The following is a 21,079-nucleotide window of genomic DNA, read 5'->3' as shown; positions in this document are numbered from 1 at the left end:
ATTTTTTTCAACCTCTAATCTAGCTTAAAACAGTACATTGTAAGTTCCTTGAAATTAATCAATGGAAGTTAAACAAGAAAGACTTGACATTTTGGAAACATGCATCAGACTCCTCTAACACTGAAGCAAACTGCTTTTATTTATAATCTTTCCTTTTTAAAAATGTGATTTTCTCTTTCCTCCTTATCAATCTCTTAAACTGCTAGACTACTACTGCAGATTAAAGGATAAAGGGACACCTAGATGGGTATTAATGAGATAATTTTTAGAAATTTTCCAAATTTCACGTTCTACCTAAAACTGAAAAGGGGAAGCCAAAGAACTTATGAATACCAAAACAACAAGCTTTTCATTACATAGTAGGACATTGTTCTATCAAATATTTCTTGAAATCAGTGGACTACTTTCAAGCCATTGATTAATCTTTGATTACTATGATCATGAATGCCACAACCACAACCAATAATGATAATAATTTAATTTTCACAACCCCAAAAGGTAAATGTATCTTCATTTTAGAGATAGTTAAGATACAGAGAAGTTAATTAACTTGTTCAAATTTACAAAACAGTGGCAGAGATTTTATCTCTAGTTTTGACCTATGTCTTTATTTTTTTAAAAAGATTTACTTATTCATGAGAGACACAGAGAGAGGTAGAGGCATAGGTGGAGGGAGAAGCAGGCTCCATGGAAGGAGCCCAATGTGGGACTCGATCCTGGGACTCCAGGATCACGCCCTGAGCCAAAGGCAGATGCTTAACCGCTGAACCACCTTTAAAAATATTTAAATTTTTACTACATACAATTATTTTTAAATTTCAGAGACTTTCAAAGACCACCAATATTCCATGTTCAGTACACAACCAGCAATCAACTTAAAAAATTTTTGTACATTTACATCAAGTTGAGTACTGTGCTAAAAAGCGTATGTGTACAAGGGGGTGTTTACCAGCAGAGGCACAGTATGTAAAGAGGGGAAGAGATGCATAAGGTATTAAATACTCCATTGTTTTGAAACCTGAAAAAGAAAAAGGTATCAATGGAAGTATAAACTGAATTTGGGATTACAAGAGATTCATCAGCATAATGTTTCATAATGAAAACAAAACTGGAAGTCTTTTTTTTTTTTTTTTAAACATTTTTATTTATTTATGATAGTCACAGAGAGAGAGAGAGAGAGGCAGGGACATAGGCAGAGGGAGAAGCAGGCTCCATGCACTGAGAGCCCGATGTGGGATTCGATCTCGGGTCTCCAGGATCGCGCCCTGGGCCAAAGGCAGGCGCCAAACCGCTGCGCCACCCAGGGATCCCAAAACTGGAAGTCTTAAACTTTAAATATTGACATTGTTTTCAACTGATTTTGAGATTATTAGAAAACATTTTCAGAAATCAAATAGAGGTAGCTAAGGCACCGGGGTGGTACAGCCAGTTAAGCGTCTGACCCTTGGTTTCCGCTCAAGTCATGATTTCAGGATCACGGATCAAACCCCATGTTGGGTTCTGCACTCAGTACAGAGTCTGCTTAAGACTCTCTCTTCCTGGGATGCCTGGGTGGCTTGGTGGTTGGGTGTCTGCCTTTGGCTCAGGGCCTGATCCCAGATTCCCAGGATCGAGTCCCATGTCGGGCTCCCTGCATGGAGCCTGCTTCTCCCTCTGCCTGTGTCTCTGCCTCTCTTTGTCTCTTATGAATAAATAAATAAAATCTTAAAAAAAAAAAAAAAAAAAAGACTCTCTCTTCCCTGGGACGCCTGGGTGGCTCAATGGTTGGGCATCTGTCTTCAGCTCAAGGTGTGATCCCGGAGTCCCGGGATTGAGTCCCACATTGGGCTCCCTGCATGGAGCCTGCTTCTCCCTCTGCCTATGTCTCTGCCTCTCTCTGTGTGTCTTGCATGAATAAATAAATGAAAATCTTAAAAAAAAAACAAAACTCTCTCTGCCCCTCCCCTCCATGCACCAGTTCTCTCTTTCAAATAATCTTAAAAAAAAAAAAAGGACATCAAATACAAGTAGCTCATAATTCTGATGTAGCACACAATATGTACCAGATAATTTTTTAATGGAAGGAAAAGATATTTAGAGATTTATACATATAATATCTTTTAAAGGAATGTATGAGATACTGTATGGAAGCTCAAAGGAACAGTCAGCTCACTGGGAATCTGAAGAGGGGGAGATCACCAAGGAGATGATATATATATATATTTATCCCAAACACCCTGTAAAATGTGGCCATTGTTAATTCTCTGCAAATAATTCTCTCTCTCTCACACACACACTCATGCCTGCACATGTGTGTACACACGCAGAGACTCTGTATTCAAATCCTACTTCCAATGCTTTCTCTGTGACTAAGATTTCTGACTTGCTACGTTCAGAGTAAGATAACATACATTCCTCTTTGGTACCCATTAATGACATGTTACACTTCTGACAAGTATCCAAGAATACATAACCTTGAAATGTATTCTATTAAAAAGTAAAAAATCTTGGCAGGCTCCAGTGAGGCATGTCTAGGTTCCTTTCCCACTCAGTCACTGGTGAGACTTTTGAGTTTATTATCACCTCATCAGTATGTTTGTCAGCTGCTAATGGTGAGAGAAGACTAAGCCACTTACTAACAGAACTTTCTGACTTTTCTAAAGCAAAAGTAAACCCATGACAGATGGATACTTTTTAGGCCTACCATACCCATTTATTCATTTTAATTTATTGGATCAATTAACTCAATTCTGAATAGGCAACAACTAACACTAGATATGTGATTAAATGGGCACCATTCAAATACTCTATTGTCACTAAGAGCAAGAAAGTTATGATGTAAGCTGGCAGAGTTAAAAGCACTAAACCTACCTTTGATATAATGCTAATACTTGGGTTTAAGTCTGGCAGAGACTGAGAGAAGAAATTCAGAAGGTAAAACAGCAGAAGTGAAATCCTGGTAAAGGCAGTGAAGTGTCCTAGGAAACAGAAAAGCTAACAATATAGGCTTCAAGATATTAAGTAGTTACATGTTGCAACTGTAAATGAGGGATATGTGTGGTTTTTTGGTTTGTTTTCAGAGAGGACAACAACAGCAATCATTCCTTCTAAGCAAAATATTTTCCCAATGCCTTTTTTATTTTGGAATGTGGGTTCAGGTCTTCAATTTTTCTCTGGGTAAAATGTGGCCACAGTTAAATCTCTAACAAATCTAATCACTAACTAATTTGTTACATTTTCTGTCCATACTCAGAAAGAAAATTTACTTGAAGAATACTGAGAAAACAGATTTTAGACATAAACATAAGAGAATATATTCTAGACAGGGCTGTGTTTTCCCTACTGCATTTGATTCCCTACATACAGTTTATAGTATGCATAGAACAACAAGCTTTGAAGTCTTCTTCAAATGGTGTGACAGTAAAAGAATCATAAACATTGACCATTTCTTTACATTGAAATATAGTTTTATTCATTTACATATACATCATTAGTATACAAATGTGCTTTGAAAAGTTACAATATGTAAATGTAAGTAGATTTTATCTTCAAAATTAATAGCTTACCATGGCAGGAGGGAAAGCTGATACTCAAAGTGAAGGCAGAATACATTGTAAGGAACTGTAACTGTGGTACCGCTGGTTGTAAGTTTTTGTTTCTCCTATTACCAGCCTCATAATTCAAGCCATCAAGTGTGCTGACATTCAAATTAGAAATCTTCTACACTCCATACTTATGTCCAAAATTTTCAAAGTTAAATATTCATATTCTTCATTATATATATATATCAACTTGGGCTCTTGTTTTTAAGATACAAAATTATGTTACAAATGTAATTTTCCTATTGTGATGCTGAAGAAGCAATAAGAAGAAAGATGCAAGAGCTAGTAGGTTTCTCAATTCCTAGAGTTTTCATCAATCTACTACTAAGGCATACAAACTTAATATTTAATCAGCAAGACTAAGGAAAATTAGATGTGAAAAATGAAGTCAGAGATTACTGAATTAATCTAGCAAAATCATAGATAGTATGGCTGTTCTAAAATGGGCAAACTGGGTGCCTGGGTGGCTCAGTTGGTTAAGTGTCTGACTCTTAGGTTTTAGCTGATCTCAGAGTCATAGAATCAAGACCCACATTGGGCTCCATGCTCAGCAGGGAGTCTGCTTGAGGATTCTTTCTCCCCCCTCCCTTTGCCTCTAAAATAAATAAATAAATCTTAAAAATCTTGAAAAATAAAATGGGTAAACTGAGTTTGGCAAACTGGAAACTGGAAAACAAAGTTAGAAATAAAAATTTAGAAAACATAAATATACTCAAAATGGAAAAATGTGTTGAGGCAAGATGTAGCAGCTTTCTTAATGAAAAAAATTCAGATATGGAAAACTTTATCAGTTGAGAAGAGGCGAACCTAAAAGTAACTGCTGAGAATTGTGGAATTAACATTAGTAAAGATGATTATACTGGAACTCAACACCCATCTTTCTGGAAGGGGGTTAGTATAATGAGTGCTTAATTCTTAGCAATTTCTACAAGTACTAGATCTTATAAAGAGGGGAAAAAAGATAAACCAGTAGTTTTGTTTTTTTCTCACTGAAAACTGTACACATGAGGATAAATGAATATGGATGTTGCTTGACATGTTGGAAAGAATCCATGGGCAATTCTAGTTACAGATCTAGTTCCAGTTCTGTCACTAAATTGGCCTTTTGACTATGCACAAATTACTTAGCCATTCTGAATGCCTCTTTCCTTAAATGTAAATTAAAAGAATGGAAAGGAAGAGAGGAAGCCAACATGTGCTGAAGAGTCCACTATGTACACTACACATTCTTATTTTCACATGTTGATGATCCTCAACGTTATGTTTACAGTATCTTTGTGAATTAGTTAGTATTCTATTTTCATAAGTGATGAAAGTCGATTGAAGGAGACTAATCTGCCCAAAGTCACACCTATAGAATAGGCAAGAGAGAATATGTGCTCAGCTCTATGTGCCTCTGAAGTCCACGATTAAAAAAAAAAAAAAAAAAAAGAATGCATTAACAGCTTCAAAAGGTGTCAGTAACCTTAATTCTCCATGGGTTTCTAATTAGAAACAAGCCATCCCTTTTGCCTTTTTCTTACTGAAGACCTTTCTTCTGACATACTGACCTAGCTCCCTGACAGGTTCTTCCTGCCCCAATTTCTCTTCTCCCTCATCTACTTCCCATTTTGTGACCAGAGTGATCTGCCAAAGAGATACAAACTTGCTTTTATATTCTTGCATAAAGGCTCAAAATATAGGGCCAAAAACTTCGGAATGTTTTCCGTGTTGCTTCCAACTTCCGCTCCTAACCTCATTATTCCAGTCATAACAAGCTACTCACTATTGCCCATTATCAAAAGATTAAAAGGACTAGTAGAAGACAAATAAGTACAAGAGTGAGGTATCACACAGCCAAAGGGAGGAGATAGCTTTAAGGGAAAAAAGGATGGTGGGAATTAGTAGGGTAGCAAATACTACAGAGCATCTATATAGAATGAGGACAGTTTGCTCCTTAACTTCTGTTAAGTAAACAAATTCTGCAATTTCATTTTTTTTAAATATTTTTTTATTTTATTTTTATTTATTTATGATAGTCATACAGAGAGAGAGAGAGAGAGAGGCAGAGACACAGGCAGAGGGAGAGGGAGAAGCAGGCTCCATGCACCAGGAGCCCGACGTGGGATTCGATCCCGGGTCTCCAGGATCGCGCCCTGGGCCAAAGGCAGGCACCAAACCGCTGCGCCACCCAGGGATCCCAATTCTGCAATTTCATACTGAAAAGGGTGTATTTCCAGTTAGGTATTTTCCCCCAAATGTAGATTAGAAATTCCTATAATTCCAAACACTGTATATGACAAATTCAAGTATCAAAAACTTTAACAGTTGAGACCTAAGCCCCTCACTACATCAAACAGGTAGACAGGGACATTTATTTACTCTCCCAATAACAAACTTGGAAGAAGAGGACTGGCTTCTTCTCAAAGCATTAAAACACAGAAACTTCTCTAATCATTGGTTCTAAAAAGATTAGCATTGCTGAACATGATATGGAAAGAACCCCTTATTTGTAGGAATATACTATTAATGTAGTAATGATTCTTAGTCTTTAATTTTATTAGCAAAAAATGAGAGAAGTGCTTAGTACCATCTCGTTGGGGCAGTGAATTCAATAAACTTATGGAAGAGAAGTAGGAACTGTTAAAGGAAGATAAATATTTATTATGTAAATACACAAGTGTTATTTATAAAATCTTCTAAAGCAACTACATACTTTCCCAGTGTATCACACCTAAAGCCACGGGCAAAAGATATTCTATTTAAAGTGCCCATAGAGAATATTCATGCTTTACAACATGCTTTAGAGGTCTTAAGTTTCTAGGAATAAAGGTGCTTTACCTTTATTTATTTTTTTAAAGATTTTATTTATTTATTGAGACATAGAGAGAGAGAGAGAGGCAGAGAGAGAAGCAGGCTCCATGCAGGGAGCCTGACGCGGAACTCGATCCTGGGTCCCCAGGATCACGCCCGGGCTGCACAGGTGGCACTAAACCGCTGCACCACCGGGGCTGCCCGGTGCTTTACCTTTAAATTATACTCTAAAGTGAACCAGATAATTCAAAGCAGAAGCGGCATTTACTACACCGACAATTTGATGTATAACTGATGAAATAAAAACCATCACTGACAATCAAGTTCCACTGGGTATATGTGTAGTAGGCAACTGCTACTTTCACAAGGGATACCTGTCTCATATAAGAATATGTAGCAAAAGAAATTTAAGCTTGAGATAAAGTTACATATGTTTACAGCCAAGTGAAGGTCAACTGTTTTGTATTAAGTGTTAGAGGAAAAAGGACTGAGAAAATAGCAATAAATTTAGCTTGATAACAGTAGGTATAAAAGGCAATCAAGTAGAGTTAGTACTTCTTATTTGTGGTAGTTAGATTATATAAAGTAGTTGCAAATACTGAATTAGCAAATACTGAACTTCTGCTTCTAAGGGAAGTACCGTGTTAAGTTTGGGTAAGTATCCAGTTACAAGATTTTCATCAACCAATCAATACATAACTATATTTTATGTGTGTTCTTGTTAAAAGGTATCTTATTAGAGATGCCTGGGTGGCTCAGCGGTTGAGCATCTGCCTTTGGCTTAGGGAGTGATCCCAGGGTCCTGGGATCAAGTCCCACATTGGGCTCCCTATATGGAGCTGGCTACTCCCTCTCCCTATGGCTCTGCCCCTTTTTCTCTCTGTCTCTCATGAATAAATAAGTAAAATCTTTTTAAAAAAAGATATCTTATTAAATATATATTATTAATCTGTTAACATCAAACTCATCACCAACAACACTGTATCTCATGCCTGAACGGAGGTTCACTAACACACGTAGTTTCTCCATAAGGTCCATCACAGCCTTGTGTCTTAGGAACACTGAATGACACTTTGTGCAAAAATGGGAAACATGTGGCTAAAATAGAGTGTGCAAAGGATACCAGTTTACAGTTTGGGAGCTAAAACAAGAAGGCAAAACATCACCTTGTTCAACCTCAGCTGGTGATGGGCATGTAGGGTGAGTCAAAAGTTTTGCCACTCTGCCAATGTCCAAAAATGACTGTAAAAGTGTCATGAAAACTGATATCAGAGTTATAAGTAAATTTTAGCAGGTAGGTGAATTTGCAGAATCATGAATAAAGAAGGTTGATTATACTGGTTTCTCAAATTTATTAAATGAAAACAAACCTTAATTTCCTACCCAGTTAGTCAATCCTGATTCCTCTTAGAGTGACTATGATCTGAAAGGGGTCACTTTTTCACTTTCAGTGAAGTTTCCACTTTTAGTTTAGAAAATAAGCAGGTTATGTAACTGCACATCAAGAAACTAAATGGATAACAAAATACCTATTCACTATGCTTCAATCACGTCACTATAACTTCCTGAATCAGAACATGTAAATAAAACTGTAGATAAAATCAGTAAATACTGAGTTTAAGAACAGATCAGAAGAAGAAATTGGAATTTGTGATTTTTACCTCCTTGAATTATAATCTATGATAAGGATTCCCTTTTGCCAATTGTTTTCTTTTTTTTTAAGATTTTATTTATTTATTCATGACAGACACACAGAGCGAGAGAGAGGCAGAGACACAGGCAGAGGGAGAAGCAGGCTCCATGCAAGGAGCCTAATGTGGGAATCGATCCCAGGTCTCCAGGATCACACCCCGGGCTGAAGGTGGCACTAAACCACTGGGCCATTGGGGATGCCCCCCTTTTGCCAATTGCAAGGTGGAATCATTCTTAGAGGATTCTTAAGATGGAAAGGCTCAGAAAGGTATTGGTTTGATTCCTTGTCATCCATATTCTTCCAGCAACTATAACAGTTTGACTATATATATGAATACTCTACCACTGATTTCATGTAGACAACATCGTCTCTAAGAGAACTAAAAATGTGCTCAGTAGTCAGAGAAGGAGAAGAATTTACAAAGTAGAGATATGGAGAAGTGGCATCTTAATAAATTCCTAAAGTTTTGTTTCTTTTTTTTTTAATTTTTATTTATTTATGATAGTCAGAGAGAGAGAGAGAGAGAGAGAGGCAGAGACACAGGCAGAGGGAGAAGCAGGCTCCATGCACCGGGAGCCCGATGTGGGATTTGATCCGGGGTCTCCAGGATCGCGCCCTGGGCCAAAGGCAGGCGCCAAACCGCTGCGCCACCCAGGGATCCCAAATTTCTAAAGTTTTGAAAAGAGATACTGAGAGTTTGCTTTTCTATTACAAAGTCCTATGAGTGAACACAGCTATAGTAAGGAGTCTGAGAAATATAGGGCAGATTTTTTTTTTTTTTAATTACCATTCTAAGAAGGGCAATGGGTATTATCAGTAGTGGTAAAAAAACAGTAGAGTAACATTTCCGCTCCTTCTCTCCATTCTTTCAAAAACACTTATATGCCATGCAATATCTTAGCAATGTACTGGAAATTAGAGAATAAAACGATATGCAGCATTAATAAATTCAGGATCTATATGGAAGAGACTATAGGTAAAGAAGCAAATAAAATACAATGTGTTCCATCTGTAATATCTCTAAACTGGAAACAACCCAAATTTCTATGGTTGAATGGATAAATTGTGGTATAGTCATGGACTGGAATACTACATAGCAGTGAGAATAAATGAACTCGAGCTGTATGTAGATGTAACAGTAAGCAAGAAAGAGATTGTGAAGATCTAAACATACTGTACTAAGAAAAATATTTTTGTGTAGGAGTGATATGAAGAAAGGAAATACAGACACTGAAGGATTTTGCGTCGAAGATTCACCATATCCAAACTATATGCCAAGCATTATGGTGGGCATTATGAAGCATGTATTATAATGAGGCAAGGCCACTTAGGAGGCAATTAAGGAAATTCAAGCAAAAATAATCATGAAGGTACAAATTATAGTAGTGACAGTTGCGCTAAAAAGAAAAGGACACGGGAAATCAAGTATTTTAGAGTGAAAAGGACTGGGTGCTAAAATGGTTGTGAGCAACGGAGGAGTCAAAGATGAGCCCTAGAATCATTCCAGAAGGAGCAGAAAGCATTTTTTTCTTTGTAGTATCTGTGTCACATTACACAGTATGTGTGTCCTTTCTGTAAGGACAGAAAACAAAATAAACTTACTCTTTAGTGTTAGCCAAGCCTTGCAGCCACATAAAAAAATTCTGAACTAGAAATTATAAGAGTTGCCAAAAATATTTTTGAATATTCTATAAATTGGCTAGTTCTTCCATATCACATAGGTAGAATGGGATACAAATAGAACACTGCAGACCTGCTGCATAATTGTGTATGTTGCAATCTACATGTAGAAACTATGTTTATAGATAAGGCAGTATTATGGGCAGGCTGACCTTATAAGGAAAATACTTGAAAACCACCCAGGTGTTATAATATCTTCAAAGGGTTAGAAATGCTGGTCACCAGAACTCATGATAAACAACCTAAAGAACATAGTAATATATCCATTAATTTAGTGCTGCTCTAACTATAGTAAACAAGTGAAATAATATAAAAGAATGTTCTACATTTGAAGAAGTATTATTAAATGAAACTCTTTTCAGTAAGACAGAATGCAATGTGTGTATGTGTATATTACATGTTTAGATATTTTGCTAAATTGAGCAAAGGGGGCAGCCCCGGTGGCGCAGCGGTTTAGCACCGCCTGCAGCCCAGGGCGTGATCCTGGAGGCCCTGGATCGAGTCCCACGTCGGGCTCTCTGTATGATGCCTGCTTCTCCCTCTGCCTGTGTCTCTGCCTCTCTCTGTCTCTATGAATAAATAAATAAAATCTTTAAAATAAATAAATAAATTGAGCAAAGGTCATCCAAAAACTCATGGGAGAAATAGGTAGCAAGTTAGCTCTAGAATAACTTACACTGCTTGAGTATGCTTCTGAATATGAATTCTTACGACATTTCAAGAAAAGTCTAGAGAATAATTAGATCAATATCTTACCAAGTTAATTTAAATTGCCTAAAATGATGTTCAATTCTCTTAGATATAAAAAGAGGGACTTTCATAGCTACACCTTTGGTTGTGTTAGTAAGTAATTTCTCTTTTATAATTGCTGGCCATCCAAAGTGGCAGAGAGTAGATTGGGTAATCTGAAGTACTCCCAAGGAAACTGATAGAAAAAAGATGAAAATTAGTATAGAGGATATAAAATTTTATTTTATTAATTTTTAAAAAGATTTTGTTTATTTATTCATGAGAGAGAGAGAGAGAGGCAGAGACACAGACAGAGGGAAAAGCAGGCTCCATGCAGGGAGCCCAATGTGGGACTTGATCCCAGGACCCCAGGATCACGCCCTGAGCTGAAGGCAGACACTTAACAGCTGAGCCACCCAGGCGTCCCAGGATATAAAATTTTAGAAGGCAAAAAAAAGAATTGCATTTCGTTCGGATCTCTTCAATTCTTTGGACTTGGAGCCCTATGCCCAAGGCACAGAAAACTCTAAGGACAAACTTGCCAAAGCAGTCTTTTCTAATTTGGCATCTTTGACAAAAAAAGTTTCATGAAATCTTTGAGGTACAAATGATTTAGAAGTAAAACCTAGTGAAGTGAATTTGTAAGAAACATGAAACATTTAAATATATTGTAGTGATGTACTCGTTATTTTATTTATTTTCTCATATTTTAGTTTTTTAAGTAATCTCTATACCCAATGTTGGACTCGAACTCATAACTCTGAGGTCAAGACTTGCATGCTCTACTAACTGGGCCAGCCAGGTACTCTTGTATTTGTTATTTTAAAAAGCTAATATTCCTTTGTATAAATAAATAAATAAATATATATATAAATATATATAACAATTCAAAATATCTTTACAGAATTTCCCAGAAGCTATCACTGGCTAAATTTTAGTGGCTTTTAAGGACATCCCATTGACTGACACACAAACATACACACACCCCAATGCAAGACTGCAAAAGACATGCCTGACAACATATGAACCTGGCCAAAGGACTGCTTGAATCAGCCATAGCTTCTGAATAAGTGTTTTGTTCAAAGAAGCACTATAACAGCTCCTGTGTGTGTGTATATACAGATACATATTAGTTTCCAACTCATGTTCATTTTTTCACTGTCTGGTAACATAAGAGAAGTCACTGTCACAAAAATCAGGCCAGGATAAAGGCCTCCTTCCTGGTAAACTAAATGGTTCACCTCTGCCTCTATATTCACATTTACATAGAGTGGAATAGATAACAGACATTTTGTAACTAAGTTTTATCCCTCTAACATTACCTCTCAGGATTTCATAGTACAGAAGTAACTCTGGCAGAAAGAATGAAAGAAATCTAAAAGAACTTATTATTTACAAAAATGTGTCAAATGCTGGCCACTGTGTATATGCTTTTCCATACAATTTCTTATTTCAGTTTCCTAAATCTACAAAACAGCATTTACCAGTTTCATATACATACATGAGGAAATTGAGATCCAGAGTAAACTAAATACTGAAGGTCACACAGGGCACATTAAATTTAGTTTTATCACAACATTAAGGAAATACTTAAAATATTATATAGAAGTAATACATTCTCATGGTTAAATTTTTTAAAAATTATTTTTATGTATGTAGAGTGAAAAATATCCCTCTAACCCTTGTCCATCATTTTGTACCTTCACTGATCCAGAAAACAGCAAGTGTGTGTGTGTCTGCATATGTACATTCCCATGCTTCCCTCTTTTCAACAAATGGCAGCATACTATACACATTGTTTTCCATTTTGCTTTTTTCATTTAATAATATCAGCTAGCATTTCAGATGCATATGCTATCTAACCCTACAATTCTACTTCTGGGCCTTTATTCTACAGATACACTTGCATACATGCAAAATACTTTTGTATAGGGGTATTTGTATCTTTATACAAATTTTATATTATTACAAATTTATTACTGTTTTGTAGCACTGTATTTAAAATAGCTAAGTATTAGAAGTGACTTAAATGCCCAATAATGGAGAACTCATTGAATATAGTACCATGGAATACTCTTCTGCTGGAGTAGAAAGAGTAATGATATGGAAAGATATCTCAAATATAAAACTAGGTCAGCAAAAGTTTAGAAGATGGGTAATGTACAGTATGCCTGATAGTGTGAGGAAGTATACTCTCTCATATACAGCTGGTGAAAGCATATGTGGTAAAACCTTTGTTGAGAACAATTTAACAACAAGGTACTAAAATAAAATACACATTATGTTTTGAGTCAAATTCCATTAAAGAATCTAGCCTAGAGAAATATGCTTACATGTGAAAAGATGCACATAAAATAATGTTCTCTGAAGTTTGGCTGCAATACTGCAAAACTGGAAATGATCTAAATGGCCTTCAACAGAGAAATAATTTTTAAAATAGTATAACATCTATATAATGGAACACTAACCAGTTGCTAAACAGAATATAACAGATCTTTATGTTGACATTAAAAAATAACCATGATATATTCTTCAGTTAAAATACAAATTGCAGAACAATCTAATATTTCATTTACATACATAAAATCAGAAAAACACATGTAAAATGAAATAAGAACCCTACCCCCACTACAAACATACGAACAGACACACAAGTATTCTATATGCTTTCCCATTTCTACTGAATAAAGAAGACCTGCTACTTTGAAAATGAAAATTTGTTATAGTTAAGTAAAAACATGCAGATTTAAACACACCAAGAATATCTCTGTGGTGGCCACAAGTTTAAACACAATAATCACATTAATAAAATTCCAAGTCCTTTATTTTCTAACATTAAAACTCAATTTGTGATGTTTCAGTGGTGATATGAAAATGTCATATGTAGGAACCTAAATGGAAGATGAAACCTGAAATAATACCTCATTACAATAAATGCTTGTGATAAAATCCAAGTGATACTTTTAGTAACATAAATATATAGGACTAACTAGCTATATGTATGCATGGACACTAATTGGTAAATTCCTTGAGAAAAGAACAGGTATCCCATAAAGCACCAGAGACTGTTCTGCATACCTAAAGGACTTAGAACATAAATGGCAAAAAAACAATGTTAAGAAACAGAAATTCTGTAATACAGAAACTCAATCTGAGTCATGTAATAAGAAGCAATCATCTGTTTGGGGTTTTTTTTTGTTTGTTTGTTTGGGGGGTTTTGAACCAGTAACCAGATCAGAGATGGGGTAAATGATTTAAATTTTTTCTTTTCTGGGTAAAGCAAAGCAGAAAGCTAACAAATAAAGACGCAATGCTATCCTTAAAGCACACATGCAAAACTACACCCATATATAACATAAACAATATGGGATAAATTAAACATCAAAATTGTTTCTTAAATTATAATCTTAGCATAACTGGATAATATCACTGTTGACTTTTAGAAATAGGCAAACAGATACTAACCTGACATTAAGGGATGAAAAATGAAGAAAATCATCATGATGGAATAGAAAATAGCAGAAATAATAAGACAGCAATCATAAAGCCAGCATTAGTAAGTTCAAAAGTCAGGAACACGGAAGAAACATGGGCTTAAAATTCTTTTCTTTGGGAATTCTCCTCCTTTTTGTTGGGAAGGACATATTCTGACAATTATTCCCACAGAGGAAATGCTTTTCTATAAAGTCTTTCTCAAAATTATAAAGAGATGAGAATTACACAGTAAATGTTTGGCAGTTAACCTTGGAGAGACTGTTGCTTGAAGCAGCTATACCCAAACACTAAGCTTCTCAGCAAACAGGGCCTGCTGTGGCCCATAAACTAATCTCTGTGGAGGGCCCCACTGAGAATACCCACATGTTCTACAGCTAGTGCTAACACCCCCTTTCAATCCTCCAAAGGGTCACTTGCAACTCTGTAGAAATTGCCAGTTTCTCTTGGCTCCAGAGACAGCTTCACCTGCAGGGTTTCATTTTTCTGTTTGACACCTTAACGTTGATTTTCCTATATAATACAAAAGAGCCCTCTCCAGTGCTTCTCACACAATTACACAATCACTCCATTGTAACTTGGGAGAGGATTAATGATTGGGTTTTATTTGATTGTAGTTTTGATTAATCCTGACTTTAATTTGTGACCTTTGCTGGAATCCCAAGGGCTGAGAATTAGAAAATGCACACTGTACCACTGTACTCTGAGTAGTCTAAGCGTGCCAATTTATTTCATGCCTCATTAGCCACAAAAGCTATGAAATTTTAGTCCAAAACAGCTTCACATTTTTTCAGGGTATGGGTACAAAATTCTGTAAGCTTTTCATTCTGATTTGAATATAGCAAGCCAATAATTAAGTCTATCCTGATTATACCCATAGGGTCTTAATTCCAATTGGCAGTTATCTCAGTAAAATATCAAACAAAGGCAAGTCATATCATGAAGCAGCTGTCTTGACTTCCTAAGGATTAGAATTAGTTTTTGTGAAGGCTGAAAAGAAAATTACATTTTAGAATGTAAAAATTAAAATATTTGTTGATAAAGTTGTCTTTGGAATTCAAACCAAATCCATATGAAAAGATTTAACCCAGTTTGTATTATATCTTAAAGATATTACATCATAGAAAAGGTGCTGTAGGTTTTAGTTATGTATCATTTGAGAATCAGGTATTTATAACATTTTTATAAATAATTTATACTACACAATACTCTCTATAAAAATTTTCTCTTTTGAGGTTCCCAGAACTTCAACAAATTATGTATAAGAAATTACAGAAGATGCTCTTTTTATGACACTCAATTCTGCTAGTTGATTAACTTTAAAAAAAGGTGACTAAAGAATGGGAAAATTACATATAAAACTGTACATTGTTTCTCCAATTCTTGTTGCAGGTGAGGTCCAAAGCTCACCATATGATCCATTGACTTAAATTGTACATTTTTTTTGTATCTTGTCCAGTTTTTGTTAAAGTAGGATTAGAATAGAATTAAAAGATTTCTGAAAACGATGAGTCTAAAACACCTTTAGATTTAAAAAATTCCCCCAATATTTAATAATTATCTTACTCTTCATTCAACAATGATTTTTAAATGACTTCCTTGTATCCTTTTCAACAACATTCAGCTTCATCAAAATATTTGGTCTTTCAAATGTCACTGGTTTCATATAATCATAAAAATACTTATGCCACTTATTCTTAGTATTGTAATTAACAACATAATTATATTCTTGATATATATGAAAACAAACATAACAAACAGCTAATCATAAAACTCAAAAAGTTAACTGAGATGGGCAGGGTATATTTGAGAGTAGTCTACTAGCTGTTCTAGCATTCTACTAGGATCTTTAACAGAGTGAAAATAAAGCCTCAATTAATCTAACAAGTATCTTAGGGGTTAAAGAGAAATTCTGTAAATCCCATTATACCATTTGTCTCTTATTTTTCTGTCTCTCAAAGTACTGAGTCTAGAAGGTAAATGAACAGAATACTGTGTAGGTAGAATAGTACTAGGAAAGGAAAAACCCTATCTTATTATATATGACATATATATTCTTACTGTAATGAATGGTGTATTATCTCTGCTATATGTTTAAGAAAGGCATCTTTTAAATTAAATGTTCTTTTGTCATAAAAACTGAGGCTTCATATTTTTTTAATATATTTTTTTAAGATTTTATTTTTTTATTCATGAGAGACACACACAGAGAGAGAGAAAGGCAAAGACACAGGCAGAGGGAGAAGCAGGCTCCATGCAGGGAGCCCGATGTGGGACTTGATCCGGGGTCTTCAGGATCACACCCTGGGCTGAAGGCAGCGCTAAACCGCTGAGCCACCTGGGCTGCCCGAGGCTTCATATTTTTTAAAATAATTCTACTGGCCAAATGCATTCCTACTTTTTTATGCAGCTTATTTATATTTTTTGCCTACTTTTCTATTGGGACCAATGTTCTCATTTCATAGATGATGAAACAGAGGTCCTGACAGATTAACTTCCTTAAGGCTCTAAAGTGAATTAATCATATCCCTGGAGTTAACATTTGGGTATCTTTCTAACACAATTGGTATACAGGAAATACTGAGGAAATACTGAATGGCAGTAAGCTTGGCATATAGGGTCGGGACACCTCTAGCCCACGACCACCAAAAACAAGAAAACAAAAATGTTTTAAAAATAACATTTGTTATTTTTGAAAAAATACTGAAACAGTAATGGAAAACATCAGAATGTTTTTGATCTTCTTTACATGTATTTTGTTCAGTTGGTGATAAAGTTTGAATTACACATAGGAGGCAACTAACCTCTTTTTGCAGAGTGGTTTAGGGTCTCTAAATACCTGATTCTGGTTTTATCATTCTAGCTCAGCTGAAGAGTCTCATACTCTAGGCAAAATGGAATTCTTTTTCTAAACAGGAGACCTTGGTAGACACTGTTAGCTATTATTCAATATCTATTCCATCCTTCCTCCTTCGCTCTCTGTTTCTTTCTTTTTTAAAGATTTTATGTATTTCAGAGAGAGAGAGAAAGCACACTTCCAGTGGGGAGGGGCAGATGGAGGAAGAAAGAATCTGAAGCCAACTCCACACTGAGCGGGGAGCCTGGTGTGGGCTGGATCCTATAACCACAAGATCATGACCTGAGCTGAAACCAAGAGTCAGACACTTAACCGACTGAACCACCCAGGTGCCCTTCCATTTTCCTTGTTTTCTAATGGAATCTATATTTTGAATCAGGGAATCCCCGCCCAACTAAAGCAGGATTTTCTAAGCTCTTTTGTCAGTAAGAAATAAAAGGCAATCTAGTGGGTGGGTCTTTAATAAAAGAGTTAGACTCATTTGGCAAATACCTTTTGCCCCTTGTATGTGTCTTTGTAATATGCCTGCAAAGCTGCAATACCCAGACATTTTGAGAAAAGCCATGTACTAAAGAAACAGCGGGGGAAAAAATGAACCCAGACCCTTTTTGTATCACGGAACCACAAAAGTTGTTCTAGATTGCCTTCCTCCACACTTCTTGTTAGGTGAGAAAAATAAAACCCTGTCCTACTAATATTTTCTTATACTTTTATTGGAATAGGGGCATGATTTGGATTTTCATTAAAAATGAAAACAATGCTAAATTATATTAACATAACCTGTCAAAAGTAATTACTGAGAAAAATCGTTCTAGCATTTACAGGTCAGTTTAGAGCTGAGAAAAGAGGAAGATGGACTGCAGTTACTCAGGGATAACTCACTAAATGCTAACATATAAGTGGCTGTAGCAGAAACAGAAAAGATATGAAATGTAAAAGATTTTGCAAGTAAAATATCTGAAAACAAATTCAATTCATGTGAAAGAATGGACCAATTCATAAATTTGGTAGATAATTCAAGCCTAAAAATAAACGTAATTTAAAAGAGAGAGGGAATTATTTTAGGAGTGAGCAAAGAACTGCCTTTGTTTAAAGGCAATATATAAATGTTTGTGGATTACAATCAAACATACACTCCCCCCACCCCCAACTGTTTTTTTTTTTTTTTTCTATCACCTTTCATGCTTAAGGACAGGGGTCAAGCTCAAGGTACTGAAAGTATATTCAGCTGTATACTAATTTTTTAAAAGATTGTGTTTATTTATTCGACAGAGAGAGGGAGTATGCACAACTAGGCAGAGTGGCAGGCAGAGGGAGAGGGAGAAGCAGGCTTCCCACTGAGCAGACAGCTGGATGTGGGATACGGGGCTCAATCCCAGGAACCTGGGATCATGACCAGAGCTGAAGGCAGACATTTAACCAACTGAGCCACCCAGGTGCCCAGCAGTATACTGCATCTTTAACAGAAATTATATATGGAGTGTGCAGTCATACCTGATTACAAATAAAGAGCCCCACTTATACCTGTTGAAATAATACAAACAGTAGCCACAGACAGGAGAAAATGCACTGCTAAGAAAAGAAAATATGCTATCCAACCCCTGAATTGAGATGCAAAAAAATACCCCCAAATTATGTTCTTGGGGGAAAAAAGGGTATACAGTTTTCGAAAAATATAATTATATATTTTGGGAAGCATACATAATACCTGGCTTAATTTTCCAGAGTACAAATTCAATCTTACAATCTTACAAATGAAAAAGTATTCAAATTACTCAGATCTAATGGAATACCATTCCATTTCGCTTATTTAGCCATAAGTGAAAACACTTATTTTTGACTATATATCTCCACAGGAAAAAGGAAAGCATGGCGAGCTTAAGTGAAATAGCCAGAAGGATAATTGATAACTCTATACAAGAAAGCAACTGCTCTTTTTTAAGAAGAAGAAGAAAAAAAAAAAAAAAGACACAGCAGTGCTTGTAAATTTTCTGCCATGGATAGCAATCATTTCTAGGAATTTCTAGTCTAAAATAAGATCATCTGCAAATCAATAAACTTTAAGAATCTAATTCTTTCCAAATAAAACCAAAGACCTCTAATTGTGTTTCTTAAAGAACAAAGTCTCAATGGGAGAATGGGAAAGGAAATAAAAAACCATTCAAAATAGTTCATCCATGTAAGTCAACACATTATATTAAATCAGAATTATAAAATTCAACATTAAAGATGGGATAGAAATTTAAAATTAAGCAAATCATCTTAGGATTTATGTGTAAAATTCTTGATCTATGCTAAAAGATCCTTTATGATGTAAGTCCTGCCATCCTCACATATCTTGAATACTTTTACCCCATTTTCTATATACTTAACCACCCTCACTTTCTTTCAGATATTTGAATAAACTAAGCTCTTTGCCACCACTGGACCTCTGTTATGTTGGTTCCTCTGCTTGGAATATTCTTCTCCTCTCCTGACCCCTAACTGGCATCCTTAGTCAGATGGCACTCCTATTCATTCTTCAAGTCTTTTTAATCTAAATCTTTAGAAATATAAATATTTTCTTCAGCTTACTGAGATACTGGTAAACAACTAATGTAAGTTTAAGGTATACTACAATGTATGTACTGTAAAATGATTACCACAATACAGTTAGCTAACACCTCCATTCCATTACATAATTATGATTTTTATTCTTGGTGATAACATTTAAGACATATTCTCTTTAATAACTTTCAAGCATATAACAGAGCACTATAAATTACACTCACCATACCATATCTTAGATTCTCAAAACTTAATTTATAGCTCAAAGTTTATACCCCTGTACCAATATCTACCTCTTCATTTCACAAACCCAAAGCCCCTGGCAAACACGATTCTACTCTCATTTCTATGAGCTCAGCTCTTTTAAGAGTCCACAAAAAAATGAGAATATACAGTATTTGTCTTTCTCTGACTTATTTCCCCAAAGTCCATACGTAAGAGTCATAAAGGAGAGAACCCCTTTTTCTGGCTGAATAATATTCTACTGTATATACTATACCACATTTCCTGTATCTATTCATCCACTCTAGACATTAACCTGGTCTTCCACATGTTGATTACTGTAAATAGCGCTGCAATGAATATAAGGGTACAGATATCTCTTTGAAATAGTGTCATTTCCTTCAGATATATGCAAAGAAGTCAGACTGATGGCTGATATGGCAGTTTTGTATTTAATATTTGGGGGAAACTCCATATTGCTCTCTGGTGGCTGTACCAATTTACATTCCTATTCAGAGTATAAAAGGGTTCACTTTTCTCCACAGACTGGTGAACACTTGCTAATGTCTTTTCTTGTCTTTTTGTTAGTAGCCACTTTAGAAAATGTGAGGGGATATCTCATAGTGGCTTTTATTTGCATTTTCCTGATGATTAGTAAAGCTGAGTGTCTTTTCATGTACCTGTTGGCCATCTGTATGTCTTCCTTGAACACATTTACTTCAACTCCTTTGCCACTTAAAAAATCAGGTTGTTTTGTTGCTGCTGTTTTACTGTTGAGTTATATAAATTCCTATGTATTTTGGATATTAAGACCTTATTAGATAGATGGTTTGCAATATTTTCTTCCATTTTGTAGGTTGCCTTTTCATTTTGCTGATTGTCTCTTTAGCCACGAAGAAACTTTTTAGGTTGATGTAGTCCCAACTGTTTATTTTTGCTTTTGCTGAGTTTTTGCTGTCACATTAAAAAAAAAAAATCACTGCCAAGACGATTCCCTCCCTATTTCCCAACCCTGTTTTCTACTAGTAGTTTTACACTTTATAGCCTTATATTTAAGTCTTTAATTCATTTTGAATTATTTTTGTGTTCTATACGGCAGATGTCCAATTTCATTCTTTTGCATGAGAATATCCAGTTTTCTCAACCACATTTACTGAAGAGACAAACCTCTATTGATTATCTGTAGCTCCCTTGTCAAATATTCTCGACTGTATGTACAGGGGTTTATTTTTGGGCTCTCAATTCTGTTCTACTGTTCTGTGTGTCTGCTTTTATGCAAGTTTCATAGTGCTGTGATTACTATAGCTTTACAATGAGGTTTGATGCCAGGGATTGTGATGCATACAGCCTTGTTTTTCTTTCTTGGGATTACTTTGGCTATTTGGGAGCCTTTGCAGTTTCAGAAGTATTTCAGGATTGTTTTCTCTGAGAAAAATGCTGCTCTAATCTTAACAGGGATTGTACCGATTCTATAGATGGTTTTGA

The 21,079-nt window shown here is 35.6% G+C and overlaps 1 protein-coding gene across 22 annotated transcripts in view; it reads right to left on the bottom strand.

Annotated features, from left to right (window-relative positions):
* Positions 1 to 21,079, bottom strand: part of ERC1 (ELKS/RAB6-interacting/CAST family member 1) — a 534,848-nt gene that overhangs the window by 219,403 nt on the left and 294,366 nt on the right. Inside the window, exon 17 of one of the 22 annotated variants that reach the window (XM_077871605.1) lies at positions 871 to 1,018. The exons of the other annotated variants lie outside the window; for them this stretch is intronic. Within the exon in view, the coding sequence (XP_077727731.1) occupies positions 946 to 1,018 (73 nt within the window). The 3' untranslated portion in view covers positions 871 to 945. Of the gene's footprint in view, positions 1 to 870; positions 1,019 to 21,079 lie in introns of those variants that run through there. 22 annotated transcript variants of the gene reach the window in all.

The sequence above is a fragment of the Canis aureus genome, chromosome 25 (genome assembly GCF_053574225.1).
Source record: "Canis aureus isolate CA01 chromosome 25, VMU_Caureus_v.1.0, whole genome shotgun sequence".
NCBI lineage: Eukaryota > Metazoa > Chordata > Mammalia > Carnivora > Canidae > Canis > Canis aureus.
This window is presented reverse-complemented; position numbering and strand designations above follow the sequence as displayed.